General features: G+C 45.0%; 1 protein-coding gene across 11 annotated transcripts in view; it reads left to right on the top strand.

The window, feature by feature from the left end:
- SSH1 (slingshot protein phosphatase 1) overlaps positions 1 to 27869 on the top strand; it is a 62291-nt gene that overhangs the window by 15170 nt on the left and 19252 nt on the right. For 3 of the 11 annotated variants that reach the window (XM_065568817.1, XM_065568818.1, XM_024101526.3), the window contains exons 3-8: positions 18275 to 18378; positions 21963 to 22027; positions 22696 to 22817; positions 25330 to 25398; positions 25967 to 26032; positions 27434 to 27628. In XM_065568817.1, the coding sequence (XP_065424889.1) occupies positions 18275 to 18378; positions 21963 to 22027; positions 22696 to 22817; positions 25330 to 25398; positions 25967 to 26032; positions 27434 to 27628 (621 nt within the window). Of the gene's footprint in view, positions 1 to 11943; positions 12210 to 14613; positions 14940 to 18274; positions 18379 to 21962; positions 22028 to 22572; positions 22818 to 25329; positions 25474 to 25966; positions 26033 to 27433; positions 27629 to 27869 lie in introns of those variants that run through there. The other 8 variants (XM_024101527.3, XM_042852425.2, XM_024101525.3 and 5 more) reach the window with 8 other exon arrangements.

Genomic DNA, 27869 nt, shown 5'->3' with positions numbered 1-27869 from the left:
ACTCTGAGATGCAAAATGATGTGTACGTGTGAAGAATTATTGCTTTCATTCATTACCTGTCAGCTGTCTCATTTATAGGACTTTTTATCGCCTCTGAAGCTAGCATAAGTTGATCTATCTTTCAAAATGTAATGAGGAAGTAGTATTGTTTCCCTTGTCTTCGCCTTTCAGTGATTTCCATGGCTGAGCACTCACTATCCCAGTGGGTTACCTGGTCAGAAATGAACATGCTGTGCTTTAAGAGACCATATTGGTTAGTAACTAGCTGAACACTCGCTTTTGTTGTTGTTTAATAAAAGTTATTTTCTGATTGTGGTTTGGAAACCATTGAAGGCAGTGGAGTTACCCCGGGGAGAATTTGGCGCCTTCTGTACTTCGGCTTTGTGTGTCTGATGGAATCTTTTGATTTACAGAAGTCACCAAACTACTCTGTAATCAACAGCATAAAAAATTGCTGCAAGTAAGTTCCTTCCAAGCGTGTTCTCCCAGCTTGCATGGGTATAAACTCTCATGCATAAACAGGGAGATGATTAAATTAAAATAATATTTAAGAAATTCTTCGCCGTGATCCCAATAGTACCTTAAGTAACTGAAACTCAAAGAACTTTCAAAATCCAATTGACTGTTCTCCATTCTGCTGCTTGTTTACTTTTTGCCCTTCACTTATCTCTGGTAGTGAAAAAAAACGGCTTAGTTTCAGCTTGCTGTTCTCCCCTGCTAGCCTTGTGCTGTGTTTACGATCCCAGCATAGCACAGGGATGTTTATATACAAATGGACTTCCATGCATACATGTGTATCTTAAATATTTTATACCCCCCCACACACATACACACAAATGTAATTGTTTTGTCCAAACTGCCTGACAAATGTCCCTTTAAGTGTGTGCATGCAGCAAGGGGAGAATAGACTAGTTGTATTTTAACAACAGACCTGACTGACTCTGAGCCTTTGGGCTGGGGAGGATGTTGGGGCTCGGGGAAGTCAGGGTGGCTGTCTTGAGCATTTATTTAGGAACACAGTAGCCTCACTGTGTTCTTGTCTAGCTACTTCACTACACTATTTATTGCCTTAAAGTGAGTCGGTGGGAGATCCAGAGGCAGAAGTTGAAGAGTGTATGAAATGTTCAAAACAGGATGCTGAATCATATCCTGACATGGCTGCAGCCGCCTGCCTTAGCGTGCACCGTACAATGGGGAAATGAGTTCTCAGGCCCCTGACCATTTGTAACTGTCTACCCTGTGGGTGTGGCCTTGGAAACTGGCAAAGTTATAATTAGGGCTTTACATTCCGCACTGTCTGGTGCAGGAACATTTGAAAAATGTGGAGTAGGAAAAAGCCCCGGCTTAAACAACAGCAGGGAAGGTGACGTCTCCATCGGTCGCCTGCTCGCAGCTGAGCAACGCTGTGTGGTTATATAGATGCGGGCAGAGTCTCAGAGGCTCCAGGCTGCCACTCCATTGCCAGTCCAGAGACCTGGTATTCAGACGTCAGGTGTGGCGTGTGTAGGGAAGGTGATGTGTGGCTTCAGACTCCTCCTACGAGCTCACTTCTTTCATGAAGCCCGTCCCGGCGACAAAAAATATGGTCACCATTTTTCAAAAAAAGCTCTGAGCTAGGCTTTCTAGGCTTGGTCTGCACCTTTGTCTAACAAATAGTGTTTTAAAAGATTTCAGAGTAGCAGCCGTGTTAGTCTGTATCCTCAAAAAGAACAGGAGTACTTGTGGCACCTTAGAGACTAACAAATTTATTAGAGCATAAGCTTTCATGGGCTACAGCCCACTTCTTCAGATGCATAGAGAGTGAAACATATATTGAGGAGATATATATACACACATACAGAGAGCATGAACAGGTGGGAGTTGTCTTACCAACTTTGAGAGGCCAATTAAGTAAGAGAAAAAAAACTTTTGAAGTGATAATCAAGATAGCTCAGTACGGACAGTTTTAGATAATCAAGATAGCTCAGTACGGACAGTTTTAGATAATCAAGATAGCTCAGTACAGACAGTTGTAGAAAACCTAATGCAGACAGAGAGTCTTCATGGATTTTGTTTAATTTAAATGAAAAGGGCGTTGTTGTTGTTTTTTTCTTTAGACAAGATTTAAAAATCCCTCTGCTGCCTCTGAAACAGCAAAGCAACAGCACCATGCTAGTGCATGGGATCAGAAAGTGAAACAGGCCAGTCAGGCGCTGCCTTTAATAGGAATGAAATGCTAAAAGGAAGCAAACTGCATCCATTTAGTTATTCAGACTTAAATACAAAAAAAGACACCTCTCTGCTGCACTCGTCCCCCCTGCCCCCCCAGTTCATTAGAATCACAATCCACACAGAAATCCATTACTGTGCTCCCATTCAACAAAAGTAAATCCGTGTAAACTACCTATAATTTGGAGCATAAAGTACGCCCTGACCCCTGACACTCAAACCCTATGGCTTCCCCCAGAGTCTTAACAAATAGTGTTTGCAGCAAGCCCAGGAGGTGAACAGATTTGGGCAGTTTGTATTGGCCGGCTGGTTCCAGAGGCAAAGAGACCTCATAGACAATGCCCTGCCTGTAGCTGATTCTCTCCTATAGGGCTTGCTCCTGAAAACGCTGTATGTACTGTTCAATGGGATGCGGAGTGCTCAAGCCCCTTGCGGGATTGAGGCCACGGTGAGGGGCACCAGTCCCAGCGAGTATGCTGATAAGCGCTGTGGTACACAGGGAGTGACTGAGTGGTGAATGAAATTAGAGTGGGGATGGATAAAGTTAGAGTGTTTTAATGATAGATAGTGCAGATCTCAGGTGGTGGTGGTAGGAAAGAACTTTCCTTTTGAGTAGTTGATACCGTAAGCCTGGTTGTACCCCTTTAGGAGAGCTGTTGGGCAGCTTGAGACGCTCCAGCAGTGTTGGTTTGTAGGGTTGTGAGCATCCACATACAGTCGGAAGAAGAACCCCCTGTTACGGTTGCTGTTTACTGTCCGTCCTACGTTGACAGAACTGCTACAATCACAGCAGCTCATTTTTGCTTTTTTCCTGTAGAAATCCCCGTTGTAAAGATCGCTAGCAAAGGCACCTGCTGTGGGATTAGGGGTCTGTGTGAGTGACCGAAAATAGCCACTAGGGCTGGGGTTCTCAAACTGGGGGTCGTGACTCCTCAGGGGGTCGCGAGGTTATTACAGGGGGGTCACGAGCTGTCAGCCTCCACCCCAAGCCCCGCTTTGCCTCCAGCATTTAGAATGGGGTTAAATGTATTAAAAAGTGTTTTTAATGTATAAGGGGGGTTGCACTCAGAGGCTTGCTGTGTGAAAGGGGTCACCAGTACACAAGTTTGCGAACCACTGCACTAGGGAGTGTGCTGGCCTGGGATGATCTAGACGAGAGGCTTTTTGGCTTTTGCTTAGTTACTCTGCCTGGTTTTGCTGGGTTTATTTTGTACACATCACCGATGTGTTAAATATGCCCTGGCCTCTGCTGCCTTTTTTGGAATCGTTCTAAAACCCATCAGCTCTGCATTTTCTGGGCAGATGCACTGCCGGTGTTGCTGGGGTTTTCAGTCACTCTCTGCACTGTTGTCTGTCTGTGGGGTGGCTGACCACTGCTCATTCCATTTGTGGGCTTGTTTCTTAATCCTGGAAACTATTATTCACCTTCCTGTGCTCGGCCACCCAGCCTCACCTTCCCCTTCCCAGTGGTTATGGGGGTGTGATGTTGGGAGCCACCGGCAAAGGGCTGGTGACGAATAAAATAGTTTGAAGCTTTAAAATAATGAGTTTGGGAACAGAATGGAGGCAGATTGGTCAGTATGCTGGCAGCTTGGCTGAGAGAGAAGCAGGCGTCGCTCCTGCATTCCCGAGATTCACTCTCTGAGGCACTAACGCGCAGCACTATCGGCTAGGCCAAGTGTTCCAAACTGTTCTCTAGCAGAGAGCAATGTAACAGAGTTTTTCCCATGGACCCCTCCCCTGCCATTCCCGGTTGTGTGGTCTTCCTCCCCTCACCCAGCCCCACAGCATCTATAGCAATTGCTTACATGCCAAAACACTAGGAAAGCATTGAATGTTTTTTCAGTTCTTTTAATGCAGTCTGGAGCTGGAAATGAGGAGGCAAGCCAGCACCATGTGACTAGCTGGCTCGTTACAGACCACCAGTGCATTGGGGAGCAAAGTCTGCACTAGGCTACAAAGCTGCCCCACAGCATCTTGTTTTGTTTAACTCACTGATAGTCCCCTTCCAATAGCCGTGCTGCCACGTTGTATCCAGGATCTCTTCAGATCAGTCTGGACTGTGATACCATGCAAGGGACAGCACCGGGGGGGTGTTTTGCCCCTATGTACCTAGCAATATAAGCAGGTGGGTAGCAGTTAAGGCAGCTGCAAGAAGCAAAACCATACGGGTCTATTCTGAATTGTTGGATGGTTAGGAAAGGATGATCTTGTGGCTGAAACACTGGACACGGGACTCTGGAGTCCCCTTTCCCCATTCTGTGTTCACACCCATGCCAGAATGCTGGCGCTTTGCAGACCGCCAGACAAATGAATGCTTTGGTGCTTGTGGCCGTAGGGTGAAATGTCATCTTAAGGGTTAATGTATAAAAAAGGAAAAGCACCGCTTGTTTATTATTGTTTAATGAGCACTAATGCAAGCAGAGACACTTTAAAAATATCTGACACTGGACTCTGAGACAGCTGCTGTCACAAATGATGTCATTTTTCAGCGGGAAGCTCAGAAATGGTAATTGCAATTAAAAACATTCGTTCCTAGTCTGTGGCATACTTGCCTGATGCTGTGATGGGCCTCTTGCCTTTTTGAACTGTGTTATTAATGGGATGGGCACAATGTACAGTTTTTCTTTTCTTGTAAAACAGTCTAGAATTTTGTTTGGCTTTTCACCCTCCAAAGTACTGGGGATTCTTAGAATTTTCTCTTCTCTAGCCATTTGTAGTCGCTCTGCTAGCTTATTTTTGTATCTGTCTTGGGATCCCAAAGGTTTTTCCACCTTCCCTTTCCTGCATTCAGATACGATTCTAGCTTGAGGGGCCTACCAAAGCTGCTGCTTCATTGCCTGGGGGAGCAACCCAGGCTGCCCCGTCGTCGTGCTAGGAGCTGATCGGGCCAGCTTTGCTGTGCTCACCGCTCCTCTGGGAGTAAAAGGGACAGAGCTGGAGCACAGAGCCCTGGCTCACTGATGGGGCTGGGAGCTGGATTTTTGAAGTCACTTCTCTAATCCCTCTGAGCATTCTGGCATTGCACCTGGCCAGCAGCGCTTCTCCCTGTGAACGATTCAGGGCGAGGTTCTCCTGGAAAGCAGCAGGAGAGTGATGTGTGCCATTGAGGCAGACGGGGAGCCTAGTCAGGTCTGCCTGCAGGATGGTTATTGTTTTTTCCTTACATAGCGCTATAGATGTACATTCTATACCGGGGGTAGGCAACCTATGGCACGGGTGCCGAAAGCGGCACACAAGCTGATTTTCAGTGGCACTCACACTGCCTGAGTCCTGGCCATTGGTCTGGGGGGCTCTGCATTTTAATTTAAATTAAATGAAGCTTCTTAAACATTTTAAAAACCTTATTTACTTTACATACAACAATAGTTTAGTTATAGATTATAGACTTATAGAAAGAGACCTTCTAAAAATGTTAAAATATATGACTGGCATGTGAAACCTTAAATCAGAGTGAATAAATGAAGACTCGGCACACCACTTCTGAAAGGTTGCTGACCCCTGTTCTATACAGTGCAGATGGGGGCAGAGACCCTGCCCCAGAGAGCTTACAGCCAGCGAGTTAAGACAAGAACAGTGCGAAGGGATGACAAACCCAGGGAGAGGTCTGGAGGAAGGCTGAGAGTGAGGCCAGTAAGACTATGCCGCTACCTGTTGGCCTCCTGGAAGAAATGTGTTTTGAGGGGTGGAAGCCTGGCAGAGGGCAGCATAAAGGCAAGTATGGGAGGAGGACACAAGTGGGGTGCAGTTTGTTGAGGTGCTGGGAATGTGGAGGAACTGGAAGGAGGGAAGTTGGAGGAGAGGAAGGTGATCAGGAACAGTCAACATGGATTCACCAAGGGCAAGTCATGCCTGACCAACCTGATTGTCTTCTATGATGAGATAACTGGCTCTGTGGATATGAGGAAAGCGGTGGATGTGATATATCTTGACTTTAGCAAAGCTTTTGATACGGTCTCCCACAGTATTTTTGCCAGCAAGTTAAAGAAGTGTGGGCTGGATGAATGGACTATAAGGTGGATAGAAAGCTGGCTAGATTGTCAGGCTCAATGGATAGTGATCAGCGGCTCGATGTCTAGTTGGCAGCTGGTATCAAGTGGAGTACTCCAGGGGTCGGTCCTGGGGCCGGTTTTGTTCAACATTTTTATTAATGATCTGGATGATGGGATTAATTGCACCTTCTGCAAGTTCGCAGATGACACTAAGCTGGGGGGAGAGGTAGATACGCGGGAGGGTAGGGATAGGATACAGAGGGACCTAGACAAATCGAAGGATTGGGCCAAAATAAATCTGATGAGGTTCAACAAGGACAAGTGCAGAGTTTTGCACTTAGGAAGGAAGAATCCCATGCACTGCTACAGGCTGGGGACTGACTGGTTAAGTAGCAGTTCTGCATAAAAGGACCTGGGGATTACAGTGGACAAGAAGCTGGATAAGAGTCAACAGTTTGTACTTGTTGCCAAGAAGGCCAACAGCATATTGGGCTGTATTAGTAGGAGCATTGCCAGCAGATTGAGGGAAATGATTATTCCCCTCTATTCAGCACTGGTGAGGCCACATCTGGAGTATTGCGTCCAGTTTTGGTCCCCCCACTACAGAAGGGGTGTGGACAAATTGGAGAGAGTCCAGTGGAGGGCAACGAAAATGATTAGTGGGCTGGGGCACATGACTTACAAGGAGAGGCTGAGGGAACTGGGGTTATTTAGTCTGCAGAAGAGAAGAGTGAGGGGGGATTTGATAGCAGCCTTCAACTACCTGAAGGGGGGTTCCAAAGAGGATGGAGCTCGGCTGTTCTCAGTGGTGGCAGATGACAGAACAAGAAGCAATGGTCTCAAGTTGCGGGGGAGGGTGTCTAGATTGGATATTGGGAAACGCTATTTCACCAGAAGGGTGGTGAAGCACTGGAATGGGTTACCTAGGGAGGTGGTGGAATTTCCATCCTTAGAGGTTTTTAAGGCCCAGCTTGACAAAGCCCTGGCTGTGATGATTTAGTTGGTGTTGGTCCTGCTTTGAGTGGGGGATTGGACTAGATGACCTCCTGAGGTCTCTTCCAACCCTAATATTCTATGACTCTAAGTTGTGGAGGGTCTTGGAGGCAAGAGTGATGAGCCTGAATATGGCGCAGAAGGCAATGGGAGGCCAGCAAGGGGATATCCCGAGGGGCCGAATGTGCTTGGCGGAGCAGTGCCGGATGTATGGCCTTAGATAAGCCAAGGTGTTGCATACTAATATAGGGACCTGGTGTCTCCTGGGTTCAGTTCCCTGCTCTGTAACTGACTCACTGAATGATCCTGGCCAATTTACTAAATTGCCAGTGTGCCTTGCTTGACTCCTCTGTGGAATGGCTGTGACCCCATCTCCTGGCAGGATTATGGGGCCTAATTAACGTGGGTAAATCCTGTTGCCATCTGCAGGTGACGGGTGCCATGTAGCTGCAAGGTATCTGAACGCACTGGGTTAGGATGAGCTTTGCCAAGAGTCACTTGTTTACTAAGGAGCGCGGGGAGGCTGCCTCAAAGAAGAAGGTGATGAAGAACTTCCAGAGAGCTCCAGGTCAGCGTGTCAGCACACATGGAAGAGCATGTGTCCAGCTATAGAGTCCAGAGGAGAGTTGGGAGGGTAACACCGGAGACAGGCGGGACAGAAGGCGCAGTTATGGGAGTATGTTGCCAGGGAGGTCTAGGGAAGCCAGTTTAGGCAGAATTTGGTGGTGGTGGTTTGGGGGTGTGGGGAGGAGCCAGGAGGATGTTCCTGAAATAATACAGTGCTCAGCTGGGTCGTAAGCTTCTTGACGGCCATTTTAAAAACACAGAGTAAAATTTTCAAAAGTGCCTAAGTCCAATTTCCAGAAGAGATTGAGGTGCCATAGGGTGTGTTTACAGTGCAGCTAGACACCCTGACTTGGCCATAGGGTGTGTTTACACTGCAGTTAGACACCCTGACTGGGGCTCACAGGGCTGTTTAATTGTGGTGTAGACGGTCAAGCTCTGAGACCCTCCAACCTCACAGGGTCCTAGAGCCCGCGCTCTTGCCCGAGTCCGAACGTCTACAGTACAGTTAAATAGCCCCTTAGCCCCAGCCCCATCATTGGAGATTTTAAAGAGCAGGTTAGACAAACACCTGTCAGGGATTGTCTAGATCAGCGGTTCTCAACTGGGGGCCGTGGAGCCCTTTCAGGGGGGCCACAGAGCCCCGTGGCTGAAACCCGGCACAGGGAGCCCCAGCGCTGAAGCCGGGAGTGGCTGGCACGGGCCAGCCGCCGGTGTCTAATTGAAACGCAGACATACCCTAAGTCTCAGTGGAAGTCAGGCTCCTAAGTGCCCAAGTCATTTTTGAAAATGGGATGTAGGTGCTTTTGAAAATGTAACCCCTATTCCTTCGTGTCCATAATGGACGGACAGACTGACTGCATGAGACACATTCATTTGCTCCAAATGGGGGCGCTTTAGCACTGTGGTAAACATGTGTTTCCTTGCACTTCCCCCTCCAGTGGCTCTGGTGTCTGCGGTTCAGTTTGGGGTGAATATGTGAAGCGTGATGTAGCAATCTCGAGGTACACTGGACTGACTTGAGGCACGTCACTGTAGGTCCATTTATGCTGGGGAATAAGCTTTGGTGGGTTTAATGATTGGTTTCATTTTTCTTTTTCCTCTTTGTGCTGAAAGAGAGTTTGTATCTGGCGCTGTGAATGGCCTACAGTGTCTGAAATGCTTCTTAGCATTCTTGTGCTGTGAATGCAGCCTACGCCTTTCAGCCAAACAATACAGGCTCAGAAACTCCTTTTGTTGCTGGAGTGTTAAAAACATTTAGAGTGAAGATTGCCAGGATTTCTTGCTCACTAGCCCCCTTTTTGACTTGAAATGCACCAGAGGGCTGGAATTTTCTTGCATTCTCTGATGTGAGTTGCTGATGGGGTGCTGGGGAAGCCCTGCTGTTCCCCGCACACATTGGATCTTGGGGTACAGGATTGTCCGTCCCTTGGAAAGAGAACCTTTGCTATTGTGGCCAGGTTGGTGCATGTACGAGTGTATCTCCAGTAAAGTGAGGGGGTTCTCTCTGGAGCAGGGCTTCCTTTGGTTTGGAGCACCCCTCACACCGTAGGCCCCTTCATTGTAGCAACCTATCTTCAGCTTAGGCAGTGTGGGTAGGACTTGCTTTAGCAATCTCTAGTTCAGCCAAAGAGATGGGAAGAGGTTTACCATCACAGGAGCAGGTAATGAAATGCACAAAGACAAAATATTTTCAAAATATTCCCGAATTTCAAGTGCCTGGGTTTCTGGATGCCTGATTTGAGACATGCCCTAGGTTCTGGGTTTTTTTTAGAGATGCTGAGCACCGGCAGCTCCCACTGACTGCAGAGGGAGTGTGGGTGCTCAGTGGCTCTGAAAATCAGGCCTTAGATGTGTCAAGTTGGGCATCCAAGTTATGGCCCACTCTTCAAAGTGTAGGTCTGAGTGTTCTGAATGTCCTCTGGAGGGAGCTCTATCGAGAGTGCTTCTGTGTGCAGGAAATAGCCCTTTGTAGTGCACTGTTCACAACAGGAGGTCAGGTGTGCCCGTATTTGGAGAGTGAAAACAAACCATGGTGGATTTTTAGCACATCTTGCGGTGTCCATATTTCTATAGTAGAATCTCACTTGTGAAGGATAAAACACAGATTGAGATGGGTCCCTTGAGCATTCCCTTTTCTTTTGGTCCAGGAAATTTAACCAGGTCTTTTGCATGGCAATGCAGATCATTAGGTACTGGGTCAGTCTATAACATATTGTGTTTAAGCAGGAAGTGGGAACTACAGTGCTATCAACTAGCTTTATAAAGGAGACTCCATTTTATTTTATTTTATTTGCTGAGGCATGCCAGGCTTTCTGTACGACTGAGATGATGGTATGTGTTACGCCGAGCGAATAAACATTTTAAATGTATGATGCACTTCGTTAAAGTAGGAAAGGTGGAGAAATAAGCTGCTGTTGCTTTAAAGGGTTCTAATGTCTATTTCACAGATTTTACAGGAACATAAACGAGTAGCTATAAAGTTAATTTTCCACCAGCTCTATTGTGTCACATAAAACCCCTTCCAAAGGCCCCTATCTTGGTCAGGAAGTGTTAGCTGATGTATCTCATATCAAGCCAAAGCAAGCAGTCAGTGCACTTGAATTGTCCTCTGGGCTGAAGAAGCAGGAACTGTATTGCTACACGTTTATCTTCCTGACGCTTGCTTCCCTGAATCACCCCTTATATTTTGTTTGTATTTCAATATTTCAAGAAGGCTGCAAGTTTGCTCCTTACCTGGCTTCGCTAATGGGCCACTTCAGTAAGAGACTAACTTGTGAGATGGTTCAGCCATTTGGAAAGAGCCCCGTGAATGTGCTGTGAAGGGGGCCTGGGTGGTATCTCACATTTCTAGGAGTGCAACTGGGGAAACTAAGCAAAGAGCTAGAATTGCCTTGAGATATTTTGGCTTTTCTGAGCCAATGACTGGACTGAACAGAAAAGGAAAGATAGCTGGAGCCTCCTTTGCCAAAGGCATAGTTACAAAGCAAGTGGAGCCTGGAAACCGATTTCCCTTGAACTAATCAGCTTGGGAATGGTGACTAGAAGAGCATGTGAAGATAGGGCGCTGATATTCTGCGGGGTGTTCTCAAGTGTAACAGGGTGGGGGGTGGGATTGGTAGAAATGTGTATTTGTTTCATCTAAAGATGCTGGGGCGAATTCTGCCCCGGCGCACAGGGGCACAACTACCATGCCGGGAACAGGAGCTGCACCGGTGAATGCTAAGGTTGGGTTTGGCCAGATATTGTCAAATACAGCATGTAAAGTCCTCCTGTTGTTGGAAACCTTTTAATTCTCCTGGAGCCAGACTCTCCTTTAGATGAATCTGCCCCCTCTTGTATTTTGGAATGAGGAGGCAGACATCCTCTGGTGTTCGGCAGCTCTAGGCTCATGATGGCAGGGCTGCCCAGAGGATTCAGAGAGTCTGGGGTCTTCGGCGGCAGGGGTCCTTCGCTCCGGGTCTTCGGGGCACTTCGGTGGTGGGTCCCGGAGTGAGTGAAGGACCCGCTGCCGAACTGCCGCCGAAGACTGGGAGCGGAAGAAGCTCCGGGTCTTCGCTCCGGCGGCACTGAAGGACCTGCAGTCGAAGACCTGCCGAAAACTCTTGTGTGGGCCCCTGAAAACTCTCGTGGGGGCCAGGGGCCCAGGGCAAATTGCCCCATTTGCCCCCCCCCCCGGGTGGTCCTGCGTGATGGTCGCTGCTAGATGAGATAGGGTGCGAGCTTGCTGATCCACAGGTAACTGGGAGGGGGGAGCAATGGGGGGCAGAGCCGGTTGGAGAACATGGAGAAAGTGCTCATTATTCTCCATGCTGTTAGGAGCAGCCTAGTGATTGCAGCATCAATGGTTGCTGAAAATGCTTTTGACCGTGTGGAGGGCTCATGCCTGTTCAAATGGCTGTGGTTAGAGGAATTGTCTGTTCAGTGGATCAAGGCTGTGTGCCTCCCTGCTGGGCTGTGGGCTAGCACTAAAGGATTGATGTCCTTCACCCCCATCCCACACGTGCACATGTACACATCTTAAAATTGGCCAGGAGGCACTTAAGAATCTCGATTTTGACAAAGAGATAGTGCATTGGAAAGAAGGCGTGGCTTTGTGCCCGGGGAAGGCCTGGTTACGGAGTTTGTGTGGAGCAAAAGGCTATCCAAGTACATGCCAGAGGCTATAGAGGAGCCATTGCCCATGATTAAAAGTTTTACTGAAATGGAAAAAGACCATCCGGGGAGTTTCTCTGGGCTCAAATTTGGGAGGAGGCCCTGAAACTGTTAGGGACATCCAGAATACAGGCTCCTTCACGGAAGCTGACACCCTAAATAAGAGAGCCAATTAGCCGTCATTTACAGACCTTAACTTGAGGGAGGCTCAGTGAGCGCAGTTCCTTCAGTGGTGCTGCAGCCAGGACCCAGAACAATGGGAGAGAATTGCTGACCCGGTGAGCAAGGAGCTGGAAGGTTAGTTATGTGTGATTTCTCCCCTGCAGTTTCCTATCCAGTGGAACAAAGCTTCTCTCTCTCCATTTCCTGTGGCCAGAGCATGCAGTCTCTGGGGGAGGAGGATGGTAATGCTTAGCCAGAAGGTGTGGAAGGAAGTCTGCCGCGATAGTTCAGAAATTGGGAAAATAAAGTTTGAGACTCAGAATTTCTAGTATTCTTCTAGAGACTAGCTTGGACCACAATTCTGAGTAACTGAATCTGAACTCCAGCTGCCCTCAATGTACTCATTAGCTGTGATCAGCCGCAAATGCAGTGATAATCAGTTCATCATGCCCCAGGAGGCTCTGTGATGCTAATATGCTTTATTGCAGTGAGACTTCAAAATGAAGTCCCTGACCATTACGTTCATTAAAGATCCCATGGCACTTTTAGCAAGAGTCAGACTATCCTGGGCAAACGTAAACTCTGGTGATTACGTTCTGCCGTCTTAAATTCCTCCTGCAGTTTCAGTTCGATACGTTTTTCTACTTCCTGTCCTAAACTGTTACGGCGCTGCTGCTTTCTACCCTGGAGGTGCCTCTCCTTCCTGAATGAAATGACCTCTCTGCTGTGTGTGGACATTTACTGCGAGATGAAGGGAGTTGAAGATACGATGTTGTGCTGTATCCTGTAATGCACAGCCATTACCAGTATGTGAGCTTTCCCGTTAGAAAACAGAGAACTAAAACACCCTAAGCATGCACGTTTTGTGCCCTCTGTGCACCACTGCCTGAGGTATGATGTCAAAATGAGCGTGTCAGGGAACGTTATGCAATTGGGCTATGCTTCCAGCTGGGAGCGCCCATTCAGGAACATGCGTTTTGTCGGGACGTCAAAGACGAGGTATTTTTAAAAGATTTAAACTGCTTTTTTTTATATTTGGGGCCATAGGAGACAGGTTTTGAAATGATCAGAAGCAGCACAAATTGTCGCTTTAAACAACTGGAATGTAATTGCAGTGTGTCTGCAGCCATGTCCTTGTGAGTAACTTTTTCAAACAGCCGTAAATATTTTTCTGTAAAATGTGACTGGCAGTGTGGGTCAGTGGTTAGAGCCGAGGACTGTAAGTCGGGAGAAACTGGGGCAAAAGTACTGAGTTGCTTTTTGTTTCTGTAGTTTAAGCAATCGGCCCTCTGTGCCTCAGTTTCCCCACCTACAACATGGGGATGATCCTACTTTACCAGGTTTGTAAAATGCTTTGAAATGTATGGATAAAGGCCCTGTACAAGGAGGGCAAAGTAGCATAAATATCACAGAAACTACAGAACTTGGACCTGCAAGTCCTCACGCTTGTAAACAATGGGACACATACGGCTCCCCCTCTGGTGTAGGTCTGGAATAGCTTTGCTGACTTGAACTCGCTGGAATTACCCTGGATTTGACCTCTTGTGACTTTAGAGCAGGATACGGGCCACCATGTCACAAGGTTCTTTGCCATGAGGGCTGGAGAACCCCCGCTTTCCTGACGGAGAAGGTTACCAATTGTAATACATGACATGGCAGCATCTTCACGGTGGGACTCTCAATGCATTTTACAGACACTAGTAAATGTCGCCTCACACCTCTGTGAGTCGGGTCATATTCTTATACCCCAATAACAGACCGGGAAGCTGGGGCACAGAGAGAGGAGTGAATTTCCTGAGGTCAAATGCTGGAGGACAGTGACAGAGCTGGGTATAGAACCCAAATTTCCTGACACCCTCAAAACGCTCCCTGCCCCTCAAATGTCACTTGGGCTCTGAGCATTGCATTTAGTCCGGAGTCTGAAGTGACTCCTCTTGGAAAGGGACAGAATTGGTGAGAATTTGAGGGGTAGGGGAGGTGGGGGGGGGAAGGGGGTTGTTTTCTGCCTGGTGTGTTTCCTAGTTGAGTGGGGCAAAAAATGTACAGAAGCATCTTCTTCCTTTGGTTAACTCAGTGGTACTTGCTAAATGTAAGCATGTGATTATGGTTCATGCCTGTAGAAAAACCCTGGACAATTAGTCAAGGATTTGTAAGACGCCTTCTTCAGCGACTTTGGTTGTGACCAGCTGCGAACAAACAACAATACTAAACTGTCTGAAAGGCTTCATTTTACTAGAATCTCAGTTACTCATGCTTCACCCTGTAAAAGAATGAAGCAAACTTTGGTAGCCATACTGTAAGCAAGGAAAGGCTTAAATTGATGCTTCACTTATAGCTACATTGCTGTATTGGTATGCAGTGTATTGTTATTAAAAACAAATAGTCATCAGTCAATGTGGCACTTTTTATCTAGTAATGTCCAAATGAATTTGGAGTTTATTTGGAGCCCAGCTGTTTTGCTTTGCATTTTCTGATATGTGCTGTGTTGCTTCCAGAGTGTGCAAGGGAAAAAAAAAAGTCTGTAGGAGGGAAGTGATTAAACAAGCTTCAGCTGTTTTCCCCCCTTTGAATGGCCCTCTTTCATCAGGATATGTTAGGACAAGTGCTTTTTCAAGCCAGGATATCAGTGGAAGACAGAGTGTTCTCTAAAAGTCATCCAGTTCCTGGGTAGCATCAACGCACAAGAGATTTCTCTGCTCCTCACAGACTATGCGGTCTATCTATCTTTCTTTTTTTTTAAGGGTTTAGAAGCAAAAGGATGTGAGTTTAACAGTTGGTTATGAATCTTTTTGGTTTTACTGACTTCTGCCTGTCTCTTGGGCCAGCACAGTGCTTCTGCTGTTCAAAGAAATCCAGTCCAAATTAGTATGTACATGCCATTGGTTTTTATTCTGCTACCAAATGTCGCTCGCTAGAGCATTGCCAGGGCTGCTCAGGGTCAGCGGGTTAGGGTTTGTTGTGTAGTGGGGGGGGGGTATTGTTTTTTGTTTTGTGGGGTTTTTTTAAAGATATATTTTACTGAAACATCTAAAAAATCCTCTTTGTCTTGCAGAGATAATGGTAACTGAGGTCCGGAAACGAGTTTTGTTGCTTTTATCAAAATAACATGATTGAAAAATGTGCTGCTTTTTAAGAACCAATGTAGAAATGAGTTGGAATATTCTTTTTTTTTTCTTTCTTTTGTTTTCATTTGTTAGTTGTATTCCGGAACAGTTGCATGAAATGTTAGAAAGTACAGAAAAATCTCTTTTGCAGGAAGCCCATGTTCTTAGAGTGTATCTTTGGGATAGTGTTGGGCAGCATTCACATTTTAATAAAACTCCTAAAATAAGAGTTTTCACAAAGGGGAGCTTTGACGTGCTGATGTATTGGATCGCTGGATATTTGAAAGCCACTATAGAAAAGGATGATGTGGGGACATGAAACCCATTAGTGGTAGGGAAATATGTACTGTCTGCTTTTCAGAGAGCTGTCTTTTGTGAGGTTGGGGCCACTGTCTGAGAAATGTGCATGTTCTTTTTTTTTTTAATTTCTTGCGTTCAGTGAGTTGTTTGACTTCTCCACCTTCATTTTCATGTAGATGAATACATGGCCACAAAAATCATTGCCCTTTTACCATGACTTCACGCTGGTCCTGAAATGCAGGATGATCTCACAAACATTAGATAATGCAACAGGGTGATGAAGCACTGGAATGCCTTACCTAGGGAGGTGGTGGAGTCTCCTTCCTTGGAGGTTTTTAAGGCCCGGCTTGACAAAGCCCTGGCTGGGATGATTTAGTTGGGAATTGGTCCTGCTTTGAGCAGGAGGTTGGACTAGATGACCTCCTGAGGTCCCTTCCAACCCTGATATTCTATGATTCTATGCTCATTTCCCTGCAACTGGAAATTCTCCTCTTTATTGTAAGAGATGGATTGACTGCCAGCACTACAGCAGAGGGAAATATCAAATAAAGATGACCCACCCAGAGCTATAGTTACTAATGTGGGGATAGAGTCCTGTCTTCATCAGTTTATCTTTGCCTCAAATAGAGATTTCACAGTCATTGTTTGATTAGGGGTAAATTATATTGTACTGTGTACATTTCCCATTTTCCAAAGGGAAATGTAAAGGAATTTGATTCGGAGACTATTTCCCAAGTTTCTTGAGACAGGGCCACTGCTAAATATTTAGCTGTAGGTTATTTTAACTGTTCTTTCCTCTTATGTACAACTGGAGGAGGATGAGTTACAGTCAGAAGTATGACTATAAAGGTGGTACGTTACTCAGCAGATCTGCTCCCAGAACATATTCAGAGTCAGAGCTGTTCATGTTAGTGATGCTATTCTTCTATAACTCTCCTCCCTTTTTACTGCTTTACTCTCCCATTAGTGCAGCAGAACCAATGCAGTTATGGGAGAGAGAGCTGTATTCTTCGGTGATGCACACATGATGAATGGAATTAGCTAAATTCCGATTGCAGAATCTCTTCCTGGTGGTGTACAAGTCAGAAAGATCACAGCTTGAGTTTCAGATCCCAGGCACAATTTGTATGGCTAGCAGTTAGGAAAAACTTTGTTTTACTAGTAAATTGAACGAGTGTGATACGGAGTCACTGTGAGAGAGTAAATGTAGAAATGCTGACTTCAGTCACTTTTCAGAGTATAACCATGCCGTAAGGATCTCACTTACTGCTCTGAGAAACATAACCTTGGAAACCTTAAGTGACAGAATTTTCGCCAACTTTCAAACCAATCAAAAATGAAGATTTAAACCTGATTGAACTAGTCTGGGCAGCCCCCATGCACCTGGAAAGAAGGGGTTCCCAGAGAGGGAAGAAGTGGAATGCCATAATTCCATGTCTTTCACTTGGAAGTCCTTGCTTAGAATTGAGCAGTAGAGTGTGAGCTCCTCCCCAGGGACAAAGACCCAAAATGAGGCCAAGGAAAAAAATAGGGCAGGGAGCTTTGACCTGAGTGGGGTTGATTTCTGTAGCATAAATAATTTCCTCCAGTCCCAGTCTCATAATGCAGTGTTTTAGCTTAGTAGACAATGGACAATAATAAAGAAAGATGAGAACCTCAGGTTCTATGGTATGAGATGGAGGCAAATTTGGGTCTAAAATGAAGGACCTGCCTTGTAAAAATCATTACTAGATGTCTCGCTCTTTAGAAGAAATGCAATGTGAGTGGTAACTGTGGTAACCAAAAAATAGCTTAGTAGATATTGATTTTCAGTGTTGTGGGAAATGCTAACTTTAGAAATGGACACTGACACAATGGCAAATGCTCACCAGTACATCCTGATACCGTGTAATTAGACTTGAGCTGACTCTTACTGTAACTACTGATTTTGTTAGTTATGTTCTCAGATCCACGTTCCTCTCAATCTTGGGGAAATACACTCGCATCTTTGCACATATTGGGGCCTGGCCTGCTGTCAGCGGAAGCGTTACATGCACGAGGACTGCAGGGTCAGGCTCATGGGAAGCAAAAAAGCCATTCTTTATTGGTGATATTTCCAAGCAGTTTTGTTTGACTTGTACAGTTTTCATTTAGAAAGGATTTTTTTTTAGCTCTCTTGTAACTTAAAAAAATGGTGTATAATTTCAGTTTCTTGGTTTTTTTTTTTTTTTTTTTTTTTCATTCCTAAGAAATGTGTGCCGTGGAAATAATGATTGGCTCAGCACTTTACATAGTACCATACCATCTTAGTGGCAGAGTTCTTACAATTGCTATTTTTAATTTGTAGAGTTTCATAATCAAATGATGTTGTATAATTACATGGAAATTTACTTCCAGCTCTGTAAGAACTCATGCAAATAACTCTTGTAGTGACCAAGCATTGTAATCCGGTTGAAAAATGACATACCCTCCAGATGGGACTCCCATGTTTTTAAGCAGTGCAGTTCATAGAATCATAGAATCATAGAATATCAGAGTTGGAAGGGACCTCAAGAGGTCATCTAGTCCAACCCCCTGCTCAAAGCAGGACCAATTCCCAGCTAAATCATCCCAGCCAGGGCTTTGTCAAGCCGGGCCTTAAAAACCTCCAAGGAAGGAGACTCCACCACCTCCCTAAGTAACTGCTGGGTTGTAATGTCAGACGTTATACCCTGTAATGTCTGAAGCTTGGGACTTTCCATCTAAATGTATCCTGACCCTGAGAGTGTTTTGCTGATGTTTTCTTTGGGTTGATTTCCTGTGTCTTTTGTTTTCCAGCTTAAGTGAGAGCTTTTTCATGGTGAAAGGAGCAGCGCTTTTCTTACAACAGGGAAACAGTCCACAAGGCCAGCGGAGTCTGCAGCATCCTCACAAGAATGCAGGTTATTGATTAAATCACTTATTGAAATACTTTCTTGCATTTGCTTGTGTTGTGCCCGGTGACAGACTAATAGTGCAAGCGGGGAAGTGGGGGACTCCCCCTCGGCATTAGAGTGTGGGCCATTGTGTAAACCACTGAGTAAAACCAGATTTCCACCCCACTTACGTTGGAAGAAGTTGAACTGGAACATATGAGTGCCGTGTCCCCATTTAAATGTCTGTAATTCTCTTGTAATTGTCACTCACTGAACTAGAGAATAGTTCGCTATGAACATCATAATAGTCAGCACAGTGTCCTTTAGTCTAGGGCCTTTGAGGAAAATCTGCTGGGCCGTATGAGGTTCTTTTGAAATGCCATCCATGTTTTCAGCCTTCTTGTGAGAAGAAATGTCTATTCTTTCCGCTTTACTAGTTTGACTAAACCTGCTTTGCGTTCCCCTCTCTTTGTATAGCAAAAAGATGAACCCATTATACTGGGCTGTTCCCTTTTCTTGAGCAGTGATTTTATCATCTGTTTTGTGGGCACTGAAGCCCTGGTTCAGTAAGGTACTTGTCAGCTGACCAGGACGAGGGTGCTGTAGCCTAGTGGCCGGCATGTGCAGCAGGCCTAGTGGCTGGAGTCAGAGCCGTAGTCAGTTGCCAGAGTCAGGATCAAAACGAGATCAGGAACTGGACACCAGAGCCAGGTGGTTGAGTCAGAGTCCGTAGTGAGGAGCCGGAGCCAGGGTTAAAACCAGAGATCAGGAACTGGAGCGAGCAGGGTGTCAGGCAAGGAGGGGCTCAAGGCAGGGACAAGACAGAGGCAAGGCTGGGTGCAAGGCAGGAGCAGCAGGAACAGGCTAGCACAAGCGCAGGCACAGCGGCGGGCATGAGCGTTGAGAAGCCAGGGAGCTGCCGCGGTTGCTGGCTTAAGAGCCAGCCTGCTGGCCTCGGCAGTCATTCAGGTCGCATGGCTATCAGGCAGCTGCTGCAGGCCAGCTGTGTTGCTGAGGCTGCCTGGGGACTAGCTCTGCTGCAGGCCCTGATTCCTGGCAGGTCCGTAAGCATGGGCCTCACTTTAAGTGCACGAGTAATCCTTTTGAAGTCGAATATAGTGCTTAAAATTAGACATAAGCCTTGCTGAATCAGGGCCTGAGCTGGAAATCCTGTTGAATTCATTACTGAATTTTTGTATATCAGGTAAGATTTTATCCCATCTAAACATCCTAAGCCAAATAAATACATAGTTACTATGTTTAAAGAAGTAATTTTTAGTTAAATCAATACATTTTGTTGTCCCTACCTTGAAAAAATAGCTCATCAGTAATGGTTTCTATATTTTTATGCTATGTTATAATCTCGACTTTTAATAAGAAAGATAACCGGAGTGCTAGCGGGAACGCATGATAGACGTATAATAAAAATAATAAAAAGCAATAACAACAAAACAACCCCACTCCCTTCTGCAGATTTGTCCACTCTAGTTTTTGTCACTGGGCTGTTGCAAAAAGCCAGTTTTAACAATTACCCTTTGAAATAAAAATAATTGACTCTGTTGTTGTAGATGGAAAATGGAAAAAAGCTAATGGCAAAATTACGTCACCCAGTGAAAACGGGTCATGGGCAAGGGTTACCAGAGCTGCAGGTTACTCTCTCTTTTACTGTCTTTGATGTGTAACCAATCTGAGCCATGCGCAGGGGCCAGCTCACATAAGGGTTTGAGTAGGCAGAACGAAGGCTTTTGCACAGCGCATAAAGTCCCCAGATGAACCATGGGCGTAACACAGTCCTGAATGGAACTGTGAAGCCTTATTTGCAGATCAGCATGCCGCCTTTGGCATGTGCATCCTTAGGATTCAATCTAAAAGGAGCATAGCATTTACCAGCGACTCCGACTAGCCATTCCAGTGGCCAATGCCTGATGTTTCAGGGGATGGCAGCCCCTTTACCCTGTTAATTCAGCTGGCCAGTTTTGGAGGGAAGGGGAAGAATGACTTCTGGCCACATTTCCATCATATTTATTTAATGGAGACTAATGCAAGGATACTGCTTAGTGAGGTTCACACCACAAAAGACAGGTGACTAGCCCGCTTCAAGCTGCTTTAGTGTGAAGCAGTCTGTAGTGCTTTCGGCTAAGGAGTAATTGCTGAAATCGAGAAATAGACCAGGAATAGTTACCAAACATCTCCACACCTCAGGGTTCTTCTAAAGCCCTCACTTAATGTTTTGGTTATTGTAGCCTTACATAAACTTGAATAAACCCCATTTTCCTGTGATGTCCAGCTTAATCAAGACAAACACAAGCACAATCTTAAGAACACAGTTCAGGCCCCACTCTTGCAAAGATCTCCAAGTGAGTGCAGAGGTGAGGAGCTCCTTATGGGATTGGGGCCTCGGATATCCATGACCCAAAGCCCTTGCCTCTTAGCTCCATATATTTCATTTCTTGGCTTTAGGCAGGAAATTCTAATTTAGATGCTACATCTAGACATAGCTCATAAACATGTATAACATTTTAAGAACATGTATAGATTCTGATTGTTTCCAGTGTGCTAAAAGGGAGAGAAGAGACGGTAGAGAATTTAAATTAAAAGTACACTAAGACTGGTAAGTATACATAGGGTTAAAGAGACTGAGCCCCATTGCGCTGTATTTTTATGCCTTCTGTCTTTGACAGCTTTGGAATAAGTGGTTAGCTTAAAAAAAATCGCCATCAGGGCACGTTGCGTGAAGAAGCATGTGGGAAAGGCACAGTGTGGTACTGTATGTCTGCTTAGTAAACACACCAGAATAACAAAGAGCATGTTTGAATGCCAAGCCTGGCTTTTGGTTTCTCAGACTGTCAGCAATTTCATATGCCCAGCAAGTATCCTATGGGAGGAACTGTATCTTGTATAGAAAGTTATGCTTGCATTATCACATTATTAGACAGGGTCTTGTTTTATTTTCACATGTATGATTTCATCCTATAACCCATTTTTACCGAACAGGAATGTGTCTGCTTCTGTAGATTCCAAGTATGCTATTGCATGAATGGTACTAACTGTGCATGGGTAAAATGTTCCTGTAACCTCTGCCGGGTCCAGTCCTACAGCCTTCACACATGCAACATTCCTATTGTGTTCAAAAGGAAAATGCCCTGAGTTAGGCCCACAGTCTCAGGCCCATTGACTTGTATGAAATTCACAAATGTATTTATTTATTATAGCCTTAATCTTTCAGGAATCTTTAGTTTCCCCATTCTCCCCTCCTTCCCAATCCCTTGCCCACAAATCTTACTGTTCAGTGCAGGAAGTGGTAGCTATGAGACAAATCTTATTGGTTATAATTTGAACCAGTGGCAGAGGCTTTCCTTATGTATCTAATGCCTGCCAAATGCCAAAGTGTCCAGGTCTCATGACAGACCAATTAGTCTTGTATCCAGGGAAATTCAGTTCTGTCGTTATCATCTTAAGAATTCTCTGAGAGTATGAGGCTTGGATGGCTTCCCAAATATTCTCTACTTACAGGAATTTAAGTTTCTCTATACATCAGGACATGCACAGCTTAGTGCACTAAGAAGGGACCATAGCAACATCTGTTGATTATTTCCCAATCATCTCTGCAGGTGACTTGCCCCAGCACCTTCAAGTGATGATCAACCTTCTGCGCTGTGAGGACAGAATCAAATTGGTAAGAGGGTCTGCAGTTTCTGCCCTTCTTTCAGCTGGAGGAGTATGAAATAGCTCTGTAAAATAGCACCATGATCACTGGTATTTCTAACAGGGCCATGCTTCCCTTTTAAAGAAGGGTTTTATTAAAACCCTGCCTGTTTGAGTAATGCAGACAGCCACACATCTGTAGAGGATATGAAATGTCACATCAGAAGGGAAAGGCCTCCTGAATTACCCCAGGTAGGGTCACTGCGACACTGCAGTGTAAGAATCATAAAAGGAAAAGATGGAAGAGTCCTCTTAGTACCTTCCTATACCCCAATCCAGTGCAAGATTGATACTTTTATCAACTTCCCTACTTAACCTACATTTTTAAAAAATCCCAGTTTATTTTCCCCTCAGACTTCATCTTGTAACAAGTTTCAGAATGGGGACTGGTAATCTAGGCAAAGAAACTGCACTCCCACTGTGCCCCTTCCCTCCCCTCCTATAGACTTTTGGTTAAACTAGCGCTAAATGTGTGCAAGGAGAGGATGGACTGTGTCTTCCTATGTGTTTCTGCAGCAGCTAACGCCATGGAGCCCTATGCTGACTGGGGCCTTTGGGCCCAACTGCAATACAGATAATGAACTCTAACAGTAATGGTCATTGACAGCAGGTTTGCAGAGCTGTGTTGCCCTGTTTTAGGCTGTGCGCTTGGAAAGCATGTGGACAGATCGAGTCAGATACATGGTGGTCGTGTATAGCAGTGGGCGGCAAGACACAGAAGAAAACATTTTACTGGGAGTGGACTTTTCTAGCAAAGAAAGGTATGTCTGGGAGACTTCTCATGTGCCACGGTGTTGCTTGAACAGGACACTCTCTCTGCCGTACTGTAAAGTCACCTGATTCCCATAAAGGTGAAGGACCTGATGTTGCAAAGGCCTTCAAGTCTTTGGCTGCATTGCAGCACTGCAAACAGCTCAGGGCAAAGTACTGTATGCACAGTCCTTTTATAGCACTGTGGCATCTGACTGATCTGCAGCCAGATGTCTAATGGCCCCAAAACATGTCTGCAGCTACTTAGAGCTGCAAAACTGGAGGCCACTTTTTCAAATCAGGCCCAAAATGTTGTTAATGTCCTGGAGCTGGACAGTGATAGATCTGCATGAATTTCTAAATAGCATAAAGCTCCTGCAAAGGACAAACAAACCCAAACCGGTGAGAGATCAGGGATTTATGTCAAGCTTTTCCCAAATTTGAGTTCTCTGTTCTGTCTGGGATACAAACCCATCTCCTGATAAGAGTGCTTAATACTTCCAAAGCCCCATAAAATATGAAGTAACCCTCAGAATCCTCATGCTCTCCCTATTTTATAGATGAAGAAACAGAGGCAGAGAGGTCATTACTTGCCCAAGGACACAGGCAGAGTGTGTGGTAGAGAGTCAGGACTTCTAGGCTCCTAGTTCTGTATTCAGACCACTAGTTCTCTATCATGTTACACTTGACTATGCCTAAGGAGTAGCCAAAATGTAGGGTTTTTTAAAATGTTTTCTCTTGTCCTCTAATAAATCAGAGTGGATTTTTCTGTACTATAAGTGAAGAGAGTAGATGTGTGTTGGGAGGGAGTATATATACTAATATAATATACAGTAAGACAATGTTTTCATTGACAGTAAACCCACTGGCCGTGCCTGGTTATGAAGTTCTTTCTTAGTTGGTTTGGTGCTACACTTCCCACTGTTGTTAAGTGCTGTCAGAGGGGTAGAGGAGCTCCTAACCCAGCACTACAGAATGGAACGTTAGTCTGCGTTATAGAAAGTCCAGGAATATTTGCTACGTCTTGTCCAAAACTAAGATGGACTGGTTTTGAAGTAATTTCTACTGGTGGTTACTAGTGCAAAATGAGGGGGTAACCTGGGAAATAGCTCTGGCAGATATCCCAGAGCAGCCCTGAATTCTGGGTAGGGCATTGTCTTCATTTACAATGATCCCTGCGAGAGTCAGGGAGCTGACAGAGCAGCACATGTCGAAAAGATCATCAAAGAAAGAAGCTCAGGTGGCAGGGACATGTACATCGTATGGGAGATGGGAGCCGGGAGCCATGCTCAGCAAGCATTGAATTGGGTACCCAAGGGAGGGAAGAGAAAGCGAGGAAGGCCAAAGAAGAGCTGGCAGAAGACAGTGATAAGAGGGAATTGAATGTGTTGGCATCACCTGGGAAGAAGTACCACAGCTAATGAGTGACCATCATCGGTGGAGGAACTGGTGTGCCCCATGTGTCAATGGCACAGGAGGGACTAAGGACCGTATGTCTTTGTAGATTAGATTAAAGAAAACTTTTCAGTACAAACCAGTGTCAGTCAGTAATGGCAGTTTTACCTAAGCCCCCCTGGATCCAGTGTTGAGGCTGGAATGAGAGTCCGTGGCTGTCACCATTCTGAGTTACTAGCATGGGGCCTTCGCACTGATACACCCGTTTTCTTGGAAGGCTCTGCCCACGTGTGCATTGAAATTAGCCGGTTGGCTGCTTTGGTCTGTTGTATCAATGGTTATGATTTAAAAAAAAAAAATCATTCTGAATTCTTTACAAACTGGCTGCTGCATGCATGCTCGTTTCCTTTAAAAGTTTAATATCTTGGCAGCTTAATTATTTACCAGTTAAAAATGTCTGGTCCACATCATGGTCTAGTTTTCTGGACAGATTTCTTCTTTCATACTGAAGTACTTTTTTGGATTAGGTAAACTCATAAGACCCCCTTAAACCCTTCTTCCAGTCAAAGTGATTCAATGAAAACCTCACAAACTGCCCATTAAGGATCCTGCGTGCCTGATTTGTACCTAGCACTGGTGGGCGGAGGTCTGTGCGTCCAGACAACTGGACACACGGGTGCCAGATGGGCTGGAATGCCTGCTGTGTATGTGCCACTCATTTAGGGAATTTTCCCTCTTTGGGGCTTTTAGTGGGGAAGATGAAGTAAAGGTCAGCAGTGGCCTATGATAGGATACATGGCTCCTTGCGGGAGAGGGAAAGAGATGGAATTTGTAACCGTTGCTTCTAGAAAGTTGCTACTCCATCCCTGAAAAACAGCACACTGCTGTCACAGCAGCCCTGAAGATTTTCATGCATGGCTGTAGAGTGTGTGTTTAGACACTGTATGTATAAGCATAGAGGTTGCAGTGAGAGTTGCTAGAGAGGAAGGTGAGGTTTTTAAATAAAGATACATCGTATTCAGAATCTACTGGGAATTAACAGTAGAAAGTAACCTTATTGTGTCCTGCATTTGAATTCCTTATAACAATAGCATTGAATGTTGTCACTTCTTTCCTTTTCCATGGTAGTAAAAGCTGCACTATCGGGATGGTCCTGCGCCTGTGGAGTGATACCAAGATACATCTTGATGGAGATGGGTACGAAACAAAAACATTTTAATGTCTAGAAGGACGAATTTGAGTGTCAGAGAGAGCAAGATCATAATAGCTCAGGTTAGAGCTCAGAGGATATTAGAGTTGATTTATTTTGCCCAGTTAGCGGGCTGTTTTAAGAGTGTCCTCATTTTTAAAGTTAAAGAAAATTCAAATTTAGGTTCTTTCACTTCAGTCCATTTAATTGATCATTTATTTTTGCTTATTGCTACCTTTGTGCTATGTGATAGAATGTGTTAGATCTTAGTAGTGATTTCTCTAAGTAAACAAATACGCAATATTTTAATTACCGGTAATTGCAGATAAACTTTTCCCTTCACATTCTTGTTTGCAAGGACATTAAGAGCTGTGTTAGATAATCAGGTTGCATAAATTCCCATTTCTGATTTTGGTGAACTGTCAATGCCAGCCCACACGTACTGCAATGGCTATGACTTGTTTTGCCTTGCAGCATGGGCATTACTGTCTTAGCAGGAAAACAGTGGTGGTTTGCTCAATGGAGGATCTAATGCAAAAAGGGGCACTGTATGACTTTTTCTTCTCTCTCTGTTAGCGGATTTAGTGTGAGCACTGCAGGGAAGATGCATATCTTCAAACCAGTTTCTGTGCAAGCTATGTGGTATGTATATTGGTGATTTAGTTTTACTAAAAAAAAAAAAAGATCATTTATATTAGCTTTTTTTTTTAAACAAACAAACCTGCATTTAGCCTTTTACATAGCTGTTATTTAGTACCTTAAGAAAAAAATTCCATGTCTAGAAAGCTGGTTGTCTCGGCAGGTAAGTATGCTGAAAGGAGTAAGGAGTGTGCTGTGCCATTTTCCTGATGTAAATTATGTTCTTCTGTTCAGAGCAACTATACACTCTCAAGTATATGCACTGAGGGAAATGACATGAATAAGGTTATTCAATATGAGACCCGAGTTGAACATGAAATTGACCAGGCTGCAAACCCCATGCTGGCTCTCTCTGTATTTTTGTAACTAGCTGAAGAGGCCATCTCCGGATCTCTTGCCAATCTCGTGGAATTTCCAGTGTTCTTTGTTGCTGCAGTGTTGCCCTGGAGTTCCTGCTGTCTGATAACTTTCCATGAAGCCCAGGGTTTCACTTCGCAGCTTTGATTATGTTGGCTGAGCTCTTATAATCACACTCACCCACATACACACATCCCAAAACAGCAAAATGGGGATATCTGAATATCATGAAATCCCTGACTGCTCTGACCACAGATTGCCTTTAACGGTGGTGATTTTTAAGGGACTTGTTCCGATATATAACAAATTGCATAGATTTTAGCACATACATTATGCTGGCAGCGCTGGAGTTTATGAAATCTGAGCTCTTGTAACATTTAATAGGGAAACAATGTGGATATGGAAGAAGATGTAATTTTAGGGATTATTTGGTGCACAAACAAACAACCCCCTTGTTACTGCCATTTTAAAACTCTGCCCCTCCGGTTAGCAGCTTCTGATGTGGTCAGTGTGTTCAGTGTAATAACATCTACAGAACTGAAGGATTTTTTTTAAAGTTAAATGCTATAATTTGCAAAAACAAATTACCCAATCTGGGCTCTGTTCTTGGTGTGTGCCAGAGGCTAGGAATGCTGTAAAATGTGCCTTTCGACTCCTTGGTAGAGTAGTTTGAAGTGTCCACATTCTTACGGTTTTTGTCTGAGTTTTTAAGTTAGCTAATGATTAAGTCCCAGCGGGACACAAGTGGTGCATAGGCCTTGTGCTGGTCTCTTGCATGGAGTGAATTTCGTCCTGTGTTCAGTGGTAACCAGATCTTGAGATGGCATCCAAACCATACTGTTTAGTGTTTGTGACACCTCTATCTGAAATTGGAAAAAGCAAACCTTCTGCTGTCAAAACAAACAAACAAACAAACAAACAAACAAACCATAACAAACTAAGTTGAAAATAAGTCTCAGCTGAAAATCTCTAGGGCCCTGGACTGCTGTGTGCTCTTACTCCCTATGATGCTCAGATTCTCCCCTTCTTTGCTTTTGAAACATGTAGGTCTGCCCTGCAGATCCTCCACAAAGCTTGTGAGGTCGCACGGAGGTACAATTACTTCCCAGGTGGAATGGCTCTGGTCTGGGCCACGTACTATGAAAGCTGCATCAGTTCGGACCAGAGTTGCATCAATGAGTGGAACACGATGCAGGACCTGGAGTCGACACGCCCCGATTCCCCAGCGTTGTTTGTTGACAAGTCAGTTCTGAGTTTTATTTTGAATGTCTTTGTTCACTTCAGAAATCCCACGTTTTCCCTTTCATTTCTCCAATAGTTTGATCTCCTTTCAGTTCTTACGTAATTTTGTAAAGTTTTCCTCTGTCATCAGTGTCAGTTTAATTAACTTGAATCCTTCCCATCCCTTCTCCATGTAAGGGTATCATTATACTGAGAGAGCATCGCTGAGGCCTTCTGCCCCAGTGAAATGCCTGTCAAGATA

Source organism: Chrysemys picta, chromosome 15 (assembly GCF_011386835.1).
Source record: "Chrysemys picta bellii isolate R12L10 chromosome 15, ASM1138683v2, whole genome shotgun sequence".
Lineage (NCBI taxonomy): Eukaryota > Metazoa > Chordata > Testudines > Emydidae > Chrysemys > Chrysemys picta.
This window is presented reverse-complemented; position numbering and strand designations above follow the sequence as displayed.